We start from the raw sequence: 14,281 nt of genomic DNA, 5'->3' as shown, positions 1-14,281 counted from the left end.
GGGATAACAGGTAAACAAATGCAAATGCATTTAAATTGAGTGATTTTTCAACAAATTCTGATTTTGGTAAATGATTTTTGTGAAATATTAGAAGGAAGAGTTAGGGGTGGCGACGTTCCGATTTTGAACCAAAACAAAATTTAACCGACTCGATTAAATTGGATTAAAATAGATTAAAATTTGGATGAATTTTAAATCAGAACGAAATTATCTTTCTGCAATTTGTTTCAGGTTTATTCTTTTAGGAATTTTGAATTGGCGGTTTTGGACCAGATTAAATCATCGATTTTATATTGGACCAAACGGATGGTTAAAAAAAAAACTCAATAAATAACCCATCCCACTCTTAATTTATCTATATAAATTTCAAATTCTTTATATAATTATTCTCTATACTTTCTTTAATTCTCAATACTCTCTTAACTTCTCTCAAACTCTTTTAATAATTATTTCTACACTCTCTTTAATTTTCAATGCTCTCTTAATTTTTCTACTTTACTATTTTATATACTCACTAAAATTTTTAATATTATATTAATTATTCTATTACTATTTTACATCCTCGATAAAATTTCTAATATCTTCTATTTTAATTCTTTTTCTCTTTTATACTATTCTTAATTATTAAATTTTATCTTATGATTTTTAGAAAAAGGACAAGCAAAATATAACTGCATACTTTGATTCCTCTAAATCACAGGATGATACGTAAGCAAAATTTTATCTTTAATTTTTTTCAATTAAGTCAAAGTCATTTCTTATTAAATCTTCCTTAAAGATAAATTAATTTTATTATTTTTTTCTTATTTTATTTTAAGTGGAAGATTTTTAAGAAAAAAAATAAAATGTTTTTACACATTTAACTTAATTCTAAATTAATAAAATTTTTTCCAATTTTTTTATCCAAACCAACATCAAACCACTCCTAAACCACCCTGCAAACTATTTTGAACTAATTTTTTTTTTCAAACCGCCCTCTGAACGATTTTAAGTTAGGTCTCGAACTGGAACCGTGATTCATAAATTATCTTTCAAATTATCCCATGATGGCTTGGTTTAAGCTTGAACCAGCAGTTCAAGAATCGTAACTTACGGTTCCTAAACTGTAACCACCCTATGAAGAGTAAGATCCTCTCATTATTTATTTTTGGTTCTAAATTAAACTTATAAAAAATTAAGATTTCTATTTTATTTATTTTCTTATTTAATTTAGGAAAAAATAAAAAATCAAATCATGTAAAATTATATGAAAAAGAAAGTAAATTTAAAATAACAAATAATAATAAAATTTTTCTATGAAACTTACATGCTTAACAAGTAAATAAAATATTTTTAGAATAATATTCAGTTTTTACAGTTAAATTTAAGTTAGAAAATTTAAATTATTTAATAATTAAAATATTACCCAATTTGAAAGTAAAATTAACCATATTCTCAAAGACAATTTGAAATTATTAAAATATATTAATTTGTTATTTGAGAAAAAAATTCATAAGAATGTTTTCATTTTTGTTTGTTGCTTTGAATCTCTTATATATATATATATATTTTAAAATGATATCAACAAGTAGTTTCTTATATTTTTTTATATAAAGTTTCATATGATTTGAAATTTTTATTTTTTCAAATTAAAGAAAAAAATGTGAAACTTTTAAAAGTTTTAGGACTATACTGTAAAAAAATACATATTTTTAGCGTTGACGTGGGAACTGACATTGATTTTGGCTTTAAAGTAAGATTAATTGATATTCTAAAAGATTAATCTACTGCAATTAAATATTAGAGCTCTTTAACTCAATAATAATAATAATAATAATAATAATAATTATTATTATTATTATTATTATATAACTTATTTTTTAATATGTTTTGATGAATTTGAATTGTAATTCGATCTGAAAATTTTACGTTGTTACCTGATTAAAATACAAAGTAAGTTATGTGATAGTAGCAGCAGATAATAATAATAATAATAATAATAATAATAATAATAATAATAATAATAATAATAATTATTATTATTATTATTATTATTATTATTAAAAGAGTGGAATTAGGCATTTGGCAAAATAATAATGATAATAATTAATGAGAAATCATAATAAATTAATACGGCTGGAGTTCTTAAGTCACCGAATGAACGGTAAACCACCAAAAGCGAAAGTACATTGTAATTAAAGGTGGGCATAGTTTGGTCTGAAATCAAAATTAAAATAATTAAATTTAAAATAAAAATCAAATTAAAATAAGGTATATTTGAATTGAATAAAATTGTATTTGAATCGGACCAGTATCGGCTACTTTGATTTCTTATCAAAACTGAATAATTTAACTGTTGAAATTGATTAAAACCATATCAAATAAATCAAACTGAAACCAAAGAAACCCTGTGTGTGTGGTTTGATCTTAATCTCTCTAAATCTTAGAATTAAAATCATCCATTTTAGCCCTGAAATTAAAAATATTTTTATCTTCGTTATATGGCTTACAGATCATCATATGGCTTAGAGATTGTCTCCTTCTTATGGCGTTTCCTCTCCTTTAACCATTCGGTCATTGAAGTTCACTAAAATAGCATTAAATCAATAATTACAAATAGTTTTTAATTACCATTAAATAAATAATAAGAAATATTTTAGATCAATCCAAACAAAGGGTAAGTAAACGTTGTTTGGATTAAGCCAAACAATGGGTCTCTGCCGAATGGGTGCTTTTTTAAATTTCTCATATTCTCTTCTTCTTTCCCTTATACAATATATTTTTTTCCCTGTTACACTCTATCAGGAATTATGGCTTCTTCTTCTTCTTCTTCTTCTTCTTCCTTGATCCCTCTTCAATCGAAGAATTACGATGTGTTCATTAGTTTTAGAGGTGACGATGTCCGCGTTGGTTTTCTCAGCCATTTGCGTGAAGCTTTTATCCAAAACGAAGTCAATGCCTTTGTGGATGAAAAACTTGATAGAGGAGAAGAGATCTCATCCTCCCTCTTGGAAATAATTGAACAATCACGCCTTTCTGTGGTCATTTTCTCTGAAAATTATGCTTATTCTCCCTGGTGTTTGGATGAACTTATGAAGATACTTGAGTGCAAGAAAGACATGAAACAAATGGTTTTACCGGTTTTCTACTGTGTAGATCCAACCCATGTTCAAGAACTTACAGGTAACTTTGGAGCTGCACTTGCTAAGCATAGGGAAGATTTCAAGAACTCTTTAGACAAGGTGGAGAGCTGGTGCCAAGCTTTGAGAGAAATTGCTGGGATGGCAGGGTTGGTTTCCCATAACATTAAGTAAGTTACTTTTTATTTATTTTCTAATTGTTTACTAATTTTATCGCTCTAATTTTTTTTTTTAAAAAAAAATTCAAACAAAATAACAAAAAATAAATGTGCAATAAGGACTGAAATGTTTTTAATATTCCACTCATCAATAAATTTGGTAATATATAATTGGATTTGAAATCGCTTTATATCTAAGAAATAATATCTCTGTTTATATAAATAATTAATTAAATATAAATTATATTTTTTTATAATAATATTTACAATTTTTTTATATATTATGTTTTAAATAACCAAAATTTTAATATTTTATAGAATTATTAAAATTTTAAAATATAAAAAATCAATAAAAATATTTTTTATGTAAATTATTAATTAAAATATATAAAATCAAATGAATTAGGAAATTATGCTGTTATTAATAATTAGAAGTTGAAGTAATTTAAAATAAATTTTAATCGAATTTGAGATAAATTTAAATATTAAAAATAAAAATCAGATTTGAGTAATATAATTTTTATAGGTGCTCTGTCCATTGTCATTTGTATGTGCAAGTAATTATATGTTCTTCAATCATTATAACTTAAGAATTAAAACAATATTATATAAAAGAAAAAACATTTAAATCAGGCAAATTTTAGAATGTACAAAGTATGTGCCCCTACACTAATATAGGAATACACATCTATAATTTATGAAATGTACACTAAAATTTGCCTTTAAATCGTGGTTGATCATTTACATGGTAGAATCAACCATTCTTCATATCATGGTGATTTTTTTTTAGTCATTTAATTTCTTCATGTGTTGTGGTTGATCATTTTGCCTTTTATACTTGTCCAGGCCTGACTCCGAGCTAATTAAGGAAATTGTCAAACACATTTCAGAAAAATTAAATGATGGGGTTCCAAGTGATTCTTATGATAAAGGGTTAGTAGGAATTGATTCCCGTGTCAAGGATGCTGAATCCTTATTATGCCTGGAGTCTGTGCGTGTTTTAGGAATTTGGGGGATGGGTGGTATAGGAAAAACCACCATTGCTGAAAAATTATTTGATCGATTTTCTGGTCAATTCAATAGGCGATGCTTTGCTGCAAATGTCAGGGAAAAGTTTGAAAAGTGCGGACCAGATGCTGTACGAAAGGAAATCCTTTTTCAAGTATTAGGAAGGGAAACTTGTAATTTAGGTCTGTCCACCAGGAGACGGTTGTCACGAGAAAAAGTTCTCTTTGCTCTTGATGATGTGAGTGATTCAGATCAAATAGAAAGTTCCATGGGAAATCCAGCTATGTACGGTCCAGGGAGTAAATTCATTATAACAAGCAGAGATAAACAGCTGCTTAGGAACATGGAGGCTCAGATATATGAAGTTGAGAAATTGAATGACTGTGAAGCTTCTTGGCTTTTTGGCTTCCATGCCTTCAAACAAGATAATGTAGGAAAAGAATATATGGTGTTTTCAAAGAAGGCAGTTAAATATGCTCAAGGCAATCCATTAGCCATTAAAGTTTTGGGTTCCAATTTATATGGTAGAAGTGTGAAAGAATGGGCAGATGAATTAGAAAAATTGGAAGGTACATCGGATGAAAAAGTTCAGAGAATATTGAGACTAAGTTATGATGCTCTATCTGCATATGACAGGGAAATTTTTCTTGACATAGTGTGCTTCTTCGAAGGGGAAGATAAAGTTCGTGTTGAAAATATACTGGGTACCCCTGGCTCAATAATTGGAATCAGTCGTCTAGCTGATATGTCTCTTATTTCTATTGCAAATAACAAGTTACATATTCATGACTTGCTGCAACAAATGGGCAAGGATATTACTTGCGAGGAAAAACAGATTGGACAACGTAGCAGACTGTGGCATCCTAAGGATATATATTACCTGTTGACAAGAGCTGAGGCAAGAATTAAATACTTGGATATATTTTTCAAGTTCTTTGAGATTTTACTCTTTTTCCCTTTCTTTTGACATTGGCATGAAATGCCTATAATATCTAGTGTGCACCTTTTTCATATATTTGAATCTAATTTACTCTTTGGTTGTTTTAAGCAGGGGACTGGAGCAAATAAAGGTATATCGCTGGACATGTCCAATATCAGAGAGGTGGAACTAAGTCCTACGGTCTTTGAGAGAACGTACAATCTCAAGTTTCTCAAGTTCTACTGTTCAGTACTCAGTCAAAACAGAGTAAACTTCTCGGAAGGACTCAAATTTCTTCCAGATGAGCTAAGGTTACTGCACTGGTATCAATACCCTTTGAAATATGTGCCATTGAGTTCATGTGCTGAGAATCTTGTTGATCTTTGCTTGACTAATAGCAAAATTAGGGAACTTTGGAATGGAGTTCAGGTAGTCTTCTATACTTCTTCATATACTTTCAAAGTGTCTTCAATTTGGTCCATCTCCCTAATATGCGTATCTTCACATTTTCATTACAGCATCTTGGAAATTTGAAATATGTTAACCTCAGCTTCTCTAAGGATCTAATCAGAATTCCAGACTTGTCTGGATGCCCAAATCTTGAGGTTCTTGATTTGCATACATGTACAAGTTTGGTTGAAATTCCCCCATCTATAAAATTTTTGAGCAAACTTACTTCACTGTTTCTAACAAGTTGTGCAAGTCTTTGCGATTTACCGAGCTTGCTTCATTTGAAAAGTCTTGAGGTTCTTGTGGTACAGGATTGCCCAAAAATCATAGAGTTTCCAGTGGTTCCATGTGATATAAGGAGTTTACATATGGGTAGAAATGCAATAGAGCAAGTGCCCTCATCAATTGGGGGTCTCTCTCATCTTTTTTTGTTGGATTTGGGTTGGTCGACGGGGCTTGAAAGTCTTCCAGACAGCATTTGCAATCTCAAATCTCTCAGAGAATTTCGTATCGGTCGCTGTGGGAACCTAAAGGAACTTCCGGAGAACTTGGGGAATTTAGAATCTCTAGAGAAGCTTTTAGCAGATGGCTCTGCTATAAAAGAATTACCAGACAGCATTTGCAATCTGAAAAAACTTGCGACATTATCAGTTGAGAGATGCGTGAATCTCCTTGGTCTGCCAGCAAACCTGGGGAATTTAAAGTCTCTAGAGAATCTTTATGCCAGTGGTACTGGTATAAAAGAATTACCAGAAAGCATTTGCAGTCTGCAAAATCTTGCAGCCTTATTTCTTGGCAATTGTGTAAATCTGCAGGGTCTGCCAGAAAACATTGGTAATTTAGAATCTCTAAAGGTGCTTCAGGCATATGGTACTGGTATAAAAGAATTACCGGACAGCTTTGGCAATCTGAAACAACTTACAGTGGTTGACATTTCTGACTGCGTAGTTCTGCATGTACTGCCAGAGAGCTTTGGGAATTTAGAATCTTTGGGGCGTATTACGGCATCTGGCTCTGGTATAAAAAGACTACCATCTTTGACAGGGTTTCCTCTTCTAGGGGTGGCTAATCTAGATTTTTGTGGCCTGCTAGAATTTCCTAGCACTCTTTGCCATATAGTGTCATTGAAAGAATTGTACATTGGTGGAAATAATTTGGAGACAATACCAGATACCATCAAAAAACTTTCAAGACTAGTTCAACTTGAATTAAGTGATTGCATGAGACTAAAATATTTGCCAGAGCTTCCATCTCTCAGCATATTATCTGCAAATAATTGCACTTGTCTTGAATCAGCATCCTGTTTATTCCAACTCCAGAGTATTAAAGCTTTACAATTTGGCAACTGCATCAATTTGGATGGGGATGAATGTAGTAAAATTGTGGACCATTTATTGGCAACTCCTCTTCCCAGAGGGAAGTGGTATATCTCTCTTTCTTTCTCCGTATCATAAGACCTTTTAGTGTTTTTTTTTTTTTATTTTTTTATTTTTTTTCATATTGTTGGTAGAGTTTATCATAATATATGGTAAATGTGTACCAAGATTTTCATGCAGCACAGGCGTTATGTTTCCCTGGAAGTGAAGTGCCACAATGGATCAAGTATCAGAATGACTCTGGATCTTCCTTCTTTTTGTCATTTAGACAACTGGAGCAGGTGAAATCTACCTGTTTCACATTTTGTGCTGTTTTTGATCCCAAAGTTTGTCATCCTTATCATTTCCAAAGAATTGGATGCACAGTCCATTTCATAAACGAGTCTGGACATAGCCAATATCAATATGATCACTATTGGGATGAAAATAATTTTCTTGTTGGTTACGATAGGACGGATAGAATGGTTGTTCATTCAGAACACATCTTCTTTTGGCGTTCTTCTCTTAATTTCATACAGAATAGCATGGTTTTTCAATTTTTTGTTGAAGATATTGAAAAACGACGCAGTTACAATGGGATAGTTAAGTGTTGTATCCATCTAGAGGAGGAGGAGGAGCCTCCCCTTAAAAGACTGAAACATGGCGATGAACAACCACCTCAGGTTACTTTTAAAGCGCTGGGCGGTGGATATGATTTCTCTCTTGATATAAATACTCTCACTCGCTAATAATCGCCAAAGAACATGTCTTCCTCTCCAAATGGAATGGATGATAGGAAGATATGTTTCTTTGTCACGACCCAAAATTCTGTGTCGCAACCGGCGCATAATTTAAGTATTCTTAAATCATGCAAACCTTATTAGAATATCTTGAATAAATATATTGTCACTTACTAATCCCAAAAAAATAAATAGAATCTAAATAAATAAAATACTAAATAAACATCATAAATATCCCATAAGTAAACTGCGGAGTCTTTATAGATTTTAAATGAAAACTTAACTGTTCAATAAACTAAACTAATTATTAGCCCGAGAAAATATGAATTCGAGCATACCATGTGAACAAATCAAAGATTGTCTCTCTTCAGAAAATGGACTAAATATTTGGATTAGCTGCAAAATTTTACTGATCTGAAATATATAACAGACAGAGAAAACGTGGTTTGAGCTAATGTTCAGTGAATGATAATTATAGCACACAACGGAATAGAAACAGGCAGACGCTTGATTAATTTCACAATAAATTTTCTATTCAAATAAATCATACTTATGCTATCAAATCATTAATAAAATAATTTCATAAAATATATATATAAAATAAATTCATTCAATAAAAATTTTATAGTACAGTGTACCAGGGTGATGATACCCCACATCACCAAAGATATTAGATACCTTCCTCCTCCTTCACAGATATCAATGCATATGATACTAATGCAAGCCATAAACTACAATGATGCATGACTCGATAATGCAACCTAATACCGTGATAGTCCACACGGTGGGGCTAGATAGCAGAAACAGATACTGGGCACAAGTACCAATTCAAAATAGAAAATCAATTTGTACAAATCAATCAAAATCAATAAAAAATTTCAGATAGCAAATAATAACTGATAGTGCAATTTCAATAGTTTATTTCAATAATTTTAGAGAGTCAATAAGATAAAATCAATTTCAAATCAATTCAGTGTAACACATCGATAAATTTTATAGTCAAATATCAATTAATATAAATACATTAAAGGTCTGTTCCTGGAATCCTAATGGCTCTAATGCAGAAATAGTTGACAAAATCAATTATTTAATCAAAATCGAAATAAAATTCAATAATAAAATAAAATTCTAGAAAATCACATGTAAAATAATTGTTAAAATATTGATTTAAAATTTCATTTAATAACAAACTTAATGCTAAGAAATTTTAAAAGGGACTAAAATGGTGTCATGTACTATAATTAATACTCACCCGGAACCTCCAAGACAATAGTTATTTTTAATGGAATAGAGACAATTTCAACTGACTGATTGAATATTCAAATTTCCTACTCACCCAAAATATTAAAGAAAAGTATCAAATAATAATAAAATAAAATAACTTATATATATATATATATATATATATATAACAATCAATTATTGTCCAACAGCAACTATAATCAACCCAATTCAATACTAATGATCAAAGAAAAAAAATGAATTTCTAGAGTAGTTATAACAGATGAAGGAAAGAAAATAAAATCAAATTCACCCATTAATGAACAAAGAATGAGAATTTTTACCTTGAAAATAGAATCGAAGGTGATGAATAGCAAAGTAAAAATTTAGGGATTCTCTGCGCACATTAGATTATAAATCGTAAATTTTTATATATTTATATATATATATATATGTACATATATAACAATAAATAAAAGATGATGAAAATACCTGTTGAGAGTATTTGGTAGAAAAAGGAGGTGACAAACAGGTTTTGAGAGCAAAATTTAGCAGAAGAGATGATTAGGGTATATATATTTTAAGAGTTCTATTAGGTGTAGAATGGGATAAGAGTTATTATTGAATTGGGTTGTTTAGATTACAGATATATATTTAATTTCAAAAAATAATATATATATATATATATAAATAAACAGGCCATCTAATAAAATATTCTTTATCTTATTTTATTTTATTTCTAGATAAATATTTTAAATTATTGTTAGATAATTAAAATAAATAAATAAATAAATAGATAACTATTGAGTTCCCACATACTTCCCCCCTTAAAAGAAATTCGGTCCCCGAATTTAAACAGACAAAATTCTAACCTGAAAAATCAAATAAGTGGGGATATTTGGCTCGCATTTCAGATTCTGCCTCCCATGTGGCCTCACTACTTGAGTGATTATGCCACAAGACTTTGACCAAAGCCACTTCTTTAAACCGGAGTTTCCTAATTTGTCGATCTAAAATCTTTACTGGTTGCTCCTCAATGACATATCATCCCTAAATTGCATGGTTTGAGGTTGTAAAACATGAGATGGATCTGGTACATACTTCCTAAGCATAGAAATATGGAAAATTGGATGTACATGTGCAAAACTAGGTAGAAGGGCTAAACGGTAAGCAACTGCTCCAATTCTCTCCAAAATTTCAAATGGACCAACAAAATGAGGGCTAAGCTTCCCTTTCTTCCCAAACCTCATGATTCCTTTCATACGTGAAACTCTCATAAATACATGATCACCAACCATAAACTCTACATCTTTACGCTTTGGGTCAGCATAACTTCTTTGTCGACTTTGAGCAGTCAAAAGTCGATCACGAATTAGTCGAACCTTCTTTGAAGTTAATTGTATCAACTCTGGTCTAGTAAGCCTTCTTTCTCCAACTTCATCCCAACAAATCGGTAACCTACACTTTCGACCATATAATGCCTCATATGGAGCCATCTCTATACTTGCCTGATAACTGTTATTATAAGCAAACTCCACTAAAGGCAAATGATGATCCCAACAGCCACCAAAATCCATAACGCATGCACAAAGCATGTCCTCTAATGTCTGTATGGTCCTTTCTGACTGTCCATCCGTCTGAGGGTGAAAAACAATACTAAAGTCTACTCGTGTTCCTAAAGTTTCTTAGAATTTCTTTCAAAATTGAGAAGTAAACTGAGTACCACGATTAGAGACAATGGAAACTAGAACTCTATGAAGACTAACAATCTTGTTTATATACAACTGTGCAAGTTTAGCAAAGTCATATGTAGTCTTCACAGGAAGAAAATGAGCAGATTTTATCAATCTATCCACTATCACCCAGATTGCATTGTAATCACCTCGTGTACTAGGTAGACTCATAACAAAGTCCGTGGCAACATGCTCCCATTTCCACTCGGGAATAGGCAATGGCTGAAGTAACCCAGATGGTCTCTGATGTTCTACCTTAACCTATTAACAAGTCAAACATTTAGCAACAAAGTCTGCAACATCCCTCTTCATGCCACCCCACCAATAATGCTCCCTTAAATCACGGTACATCTTAGTTGAACCTGGGTGTACCGTGTAAGCAGAATGGTGTGCCTCCTCCATGATTTCTCTTCTTAACTCATCAACAATGGGGACACAAAGTCTAGTGCCATAACGAAGAACTCCATCATCATTTAACATGAACTCTTGAGCTTGGCCTTGATGAATACTATCTATAATCTCACACAACTGAGAATCCCTCTTCTGAGCAGCCTTAATTCGATCAATCAAGATAGGCCTAACTCGAAAATGTGCTAAGAATGATCCTGCTATGATTTCAAACTCTACTCCTTGATATAGCAACTCATGTAATTCACCAATCAGAGGCCTCCTCTTGGTAGATATATGGGCTAAACTACCAGAAGACTTCCTGCTTAGAGCATCAGCCACCACATTAGCTTTTCCAGGGTGATACTGTATGGTGCAATCATAATTCTTCAGCAATTCTACCCATCTCCTTTGCTTAAGATTAAGATTACGTTGGTCAAAGATGTATTTGAGACTTTTATGGTCAGTGAAGATTTCACAAGTCTCACCATACAGATAGTGCCTCTAGATTTTTAAAGTAAAAATTACTGCAACCATTTCCAAATCATGAGTTGGATAATTCTGCTCGTGCCTTTTCAACTGACGAGAAGCATATGCAATAACCCGTCCATGCTGTATCAAAACACATCCTAAACTAATCCTAGAAGCATCACAATACACTACATAACCCCCTGATCCAGATGGAAGGGCTAACATTGGTGCTGTAGTTAAACGAGTCTTAAGCTCCTAAAAACTTTTTTCATAAGCCTCAGACCACTGAAATTTCACATTCTTCTGTGTCAACTTAGTTAAAGGTGCGGCAATACGAGAGAAGTCTTAAACAAACCGTCTATAATACCCTGCTAAACCCAAGAAACTACGAATCTCTGATACAGTTGTGGGTCTAGGCCAATGAAGCACTGCCTCAACTTTCTTCTTATCAACGCACACCCCATCCTTAGATACTGTATGGCTTAGGAAAGCCACACTATCTAATCAGAACTCACATTTTGAGAACTTGGCTTATAGCTTGTGTTCCTGTAAGGTCTAAAGGACAATTCTCAAATGCTGCTCATGCTCCTCTTTACTCTTTGAGTGCACTAGAATGTCATCGATGAACACTATAACAAATTGATCTAAGAAAGGCTTAAAAACTCTATTCATGAGATCCATAAAAGCGGCTGGAGTATTGGAAAGACCAAAAGGCAATACAAGAAATTCATAGTGTGTATACCTAGTCCTAAAGGCAGTCTTGAGTATGTCTTTTTTCATGACCCTCAATTGATAATACCCAGATCGAAGATCAATATTGGAAAAACACTTTGCACCTTGAAGTTGGTCAAACAGGACATTTATGTGTGGAAGAGGATACTTATTATGCACAGTCACCTTATTCAATTGCCTATAATCAATGCACATTCTCAAAGACCCATCCTTCGTCCGCATAAATAACACAGGAGCACCCCATGAAGAAACACTAGGGCGAGTAAACCCCTTATCTAGTAGGTTCTATAGCTACTCCTTTAACTCCTTAAGTTTTGCGGGTGCCATATGATAAGATAGCATAGATATGGGCTCAGTTCCAGGAACTAAGTCTATACCAAACTCTACCTCTTGCTCCGGGGGTAAACCTGATAAATCTTCTGGAAACACATTAGGAAACTCCTTAACCACTGCAACATTCTCCAAACCTACACCTTCTACCTGAATGTCTCTAACATAAGCTAGATACCCCTTACACCTCTTTCACAATAATCGGCTAGCACTCACTACTGAGATAAGATTACTAGAGGCTATACTGCGATCTCCCTAAAATTGAAATTCTGCCTCCCAAGGAATTTTAAAGAGTACAACTTTATTAAGACAATCTAATGAAACGTGATAAGTGGCTAACCAATCCATGCCTAAAATCACATCAAACTCAAATATATCTAAAGAAACAAGATCTGTAGCTAATTCCCTATCTCCAATGTGAACTATACATCCCCTATACACCATATCAGTGTCTATTGTGTTCCTCATAAGTGTTGATACAGATAAAGGATACTCTAACAAAGTAGGTGGTGTACTAAATATCATGGAAAAGTATGGAGAAACAAAGGAATGGTTGTGCCCCAATTTTAGCCATTGGCGTCTGTTCATATTTCTGATTAATAGTTTGAGGTGGTACCTCCCTTGTTGGATCAAGATTTGCATCATGAAGACCCTTGGCCCTAGCTCCCCTCTTACGTTTAACAGACTCAGGCACCTATTCATTTTAATAAACAAGCAGTAAATTTGAAAATGTGAGCCAAATTAAGACAGGTTAAAAACTACGAAGGACACGGATATATAAAGTAATGATAAACTGAAAAGACGTTAAGGATCCTATGCTCCGCAAGTTTACTAGACCTCAACCGAGCTCTGATACCAACTTTGTCGTGACCGGCTCATAATTTAAGTATTCTTAAATCATGCAAGCCTTATCTAAATATCTTGAATAAATATATTGTCACTTACTAATCCAAAAAAAATAAATAAAATCTAAATAAACAAAATACTGAATAAACATCTCATAAGTAAACTACAGAGTCTCTACAGATTTTAAATGAAAACTTAACTGTTCAATAAACTAAACTAATTATTAGCCCGAGGAAACATGAATTCGGGCATACCATGTGAATAAATCAAAGATTGTCCCTCTTCAGAAAATGGACTGAATATTTGGATTAGCTACAGAATTCTACTGATATGAAACAAATAACAGACAGAGAAAACGTGATTTAAGCTAATGTTCAGTGAATGATAATTATAGCACACAACGGAATAGGAACAGGCAGACGCTTGATTAATTTCACGATAAATTTTCTATTCAAATAAATAATGCTCATGCTATCAAATCATTAATAAAATAATTTCATAAAACATATATATAAAAGAAATTCATTCAATAAAAATTTTATGATACAGTGTATCAAGGTAATTATACCCCACATCACCAAAGGCCAGATGGTAAGCGCGCTACCAGATATTAGATACCTTCCTCCTCCTTCACAGATATCAATGCATATGATACTAATGCAAGCCATAAACTGCAATGATGCATGACTCGACAATGCAACCTAATACCGTGATAGTCCATACGGTGTGGCCAGATAATAGAAACAGATACTGGGCACAAGTACCAATTCAAAACAGAAAATTAATTTGTATAAATCAATCAAAATCAATAA

General features: G+C 32.2%; 1 protein-coding gene across 1 annotated transcript; it reads left to right on the top strand.

Annotated features, from left to right (window-relative positions):
- Positions 1–2,789: 2,789 nt before the first annotated feature.
- On the top strand, positions 2,790–7,121 carry LOC131182064 (disease resistance protein RPV1-like). Its single transcript, XM_058150694.1, has 4 exons — positions 2,790–3,289; positions 4,124–5,183; positions 5,337–5,633; positions 5,723–7,121. The coding sequence occupies exons 1-4, from the start codon at positions 2,790–2,792 to the stop codon at positions 7,106–7,108; spliced, it is 3,243 nt and encodes a 1,080-aa protein (XP_058006677.1). The 3' UTR covers positions 7,109–7,121.
- Positions 7,122–14,281: the final 7,160 nt, after the last annotated feature.

Source organism: Hevea brasiliensis, chromosome 8, assembly GCF_030052815.1.
Source record: "Hevea brasiliensis isolate MT/VB/25A 57/8 chromosome 8, ASM3005281v1, whole genome shotgun sequence".
NCBI lineage: Eukaryota > Viridiplantae > Streptophyta > Magnoliopsida > Malpighiales > Euphorbiaceae > Hevea > Hevea brasiliensis.
Note: the sequence above shows the minus strand (reverse complement) of the source record. Positions and strands in the feature narration are given on the sequence as shown.

Excerpts from the sequence above, each read along its gene's own strand:
- LOC131182064 (XM_058150694.1), top strand. The coding sequence starts at position 2,790 with ATGGCTTCTTCTTCTTCTTCTTCTTCTTCTTCCTTGATCCCTCTTCAA. Across the intron at positions 5,184-5,336 it reads ACCTGTTGACAAGAGCTGAG|GGGACTGGAGCAAATAAAGG; the intron begins GCAAGAATTAAA and ends TGTTTTAAGCAG. Across the intron at positions 5,634-5,722 it reads AACTTTGGAATGGAGTTCAG|CATCTTGGAAATTTGAAATA; the intron begins GTAGTCTTCTAT and ends TTTTCATTACAG.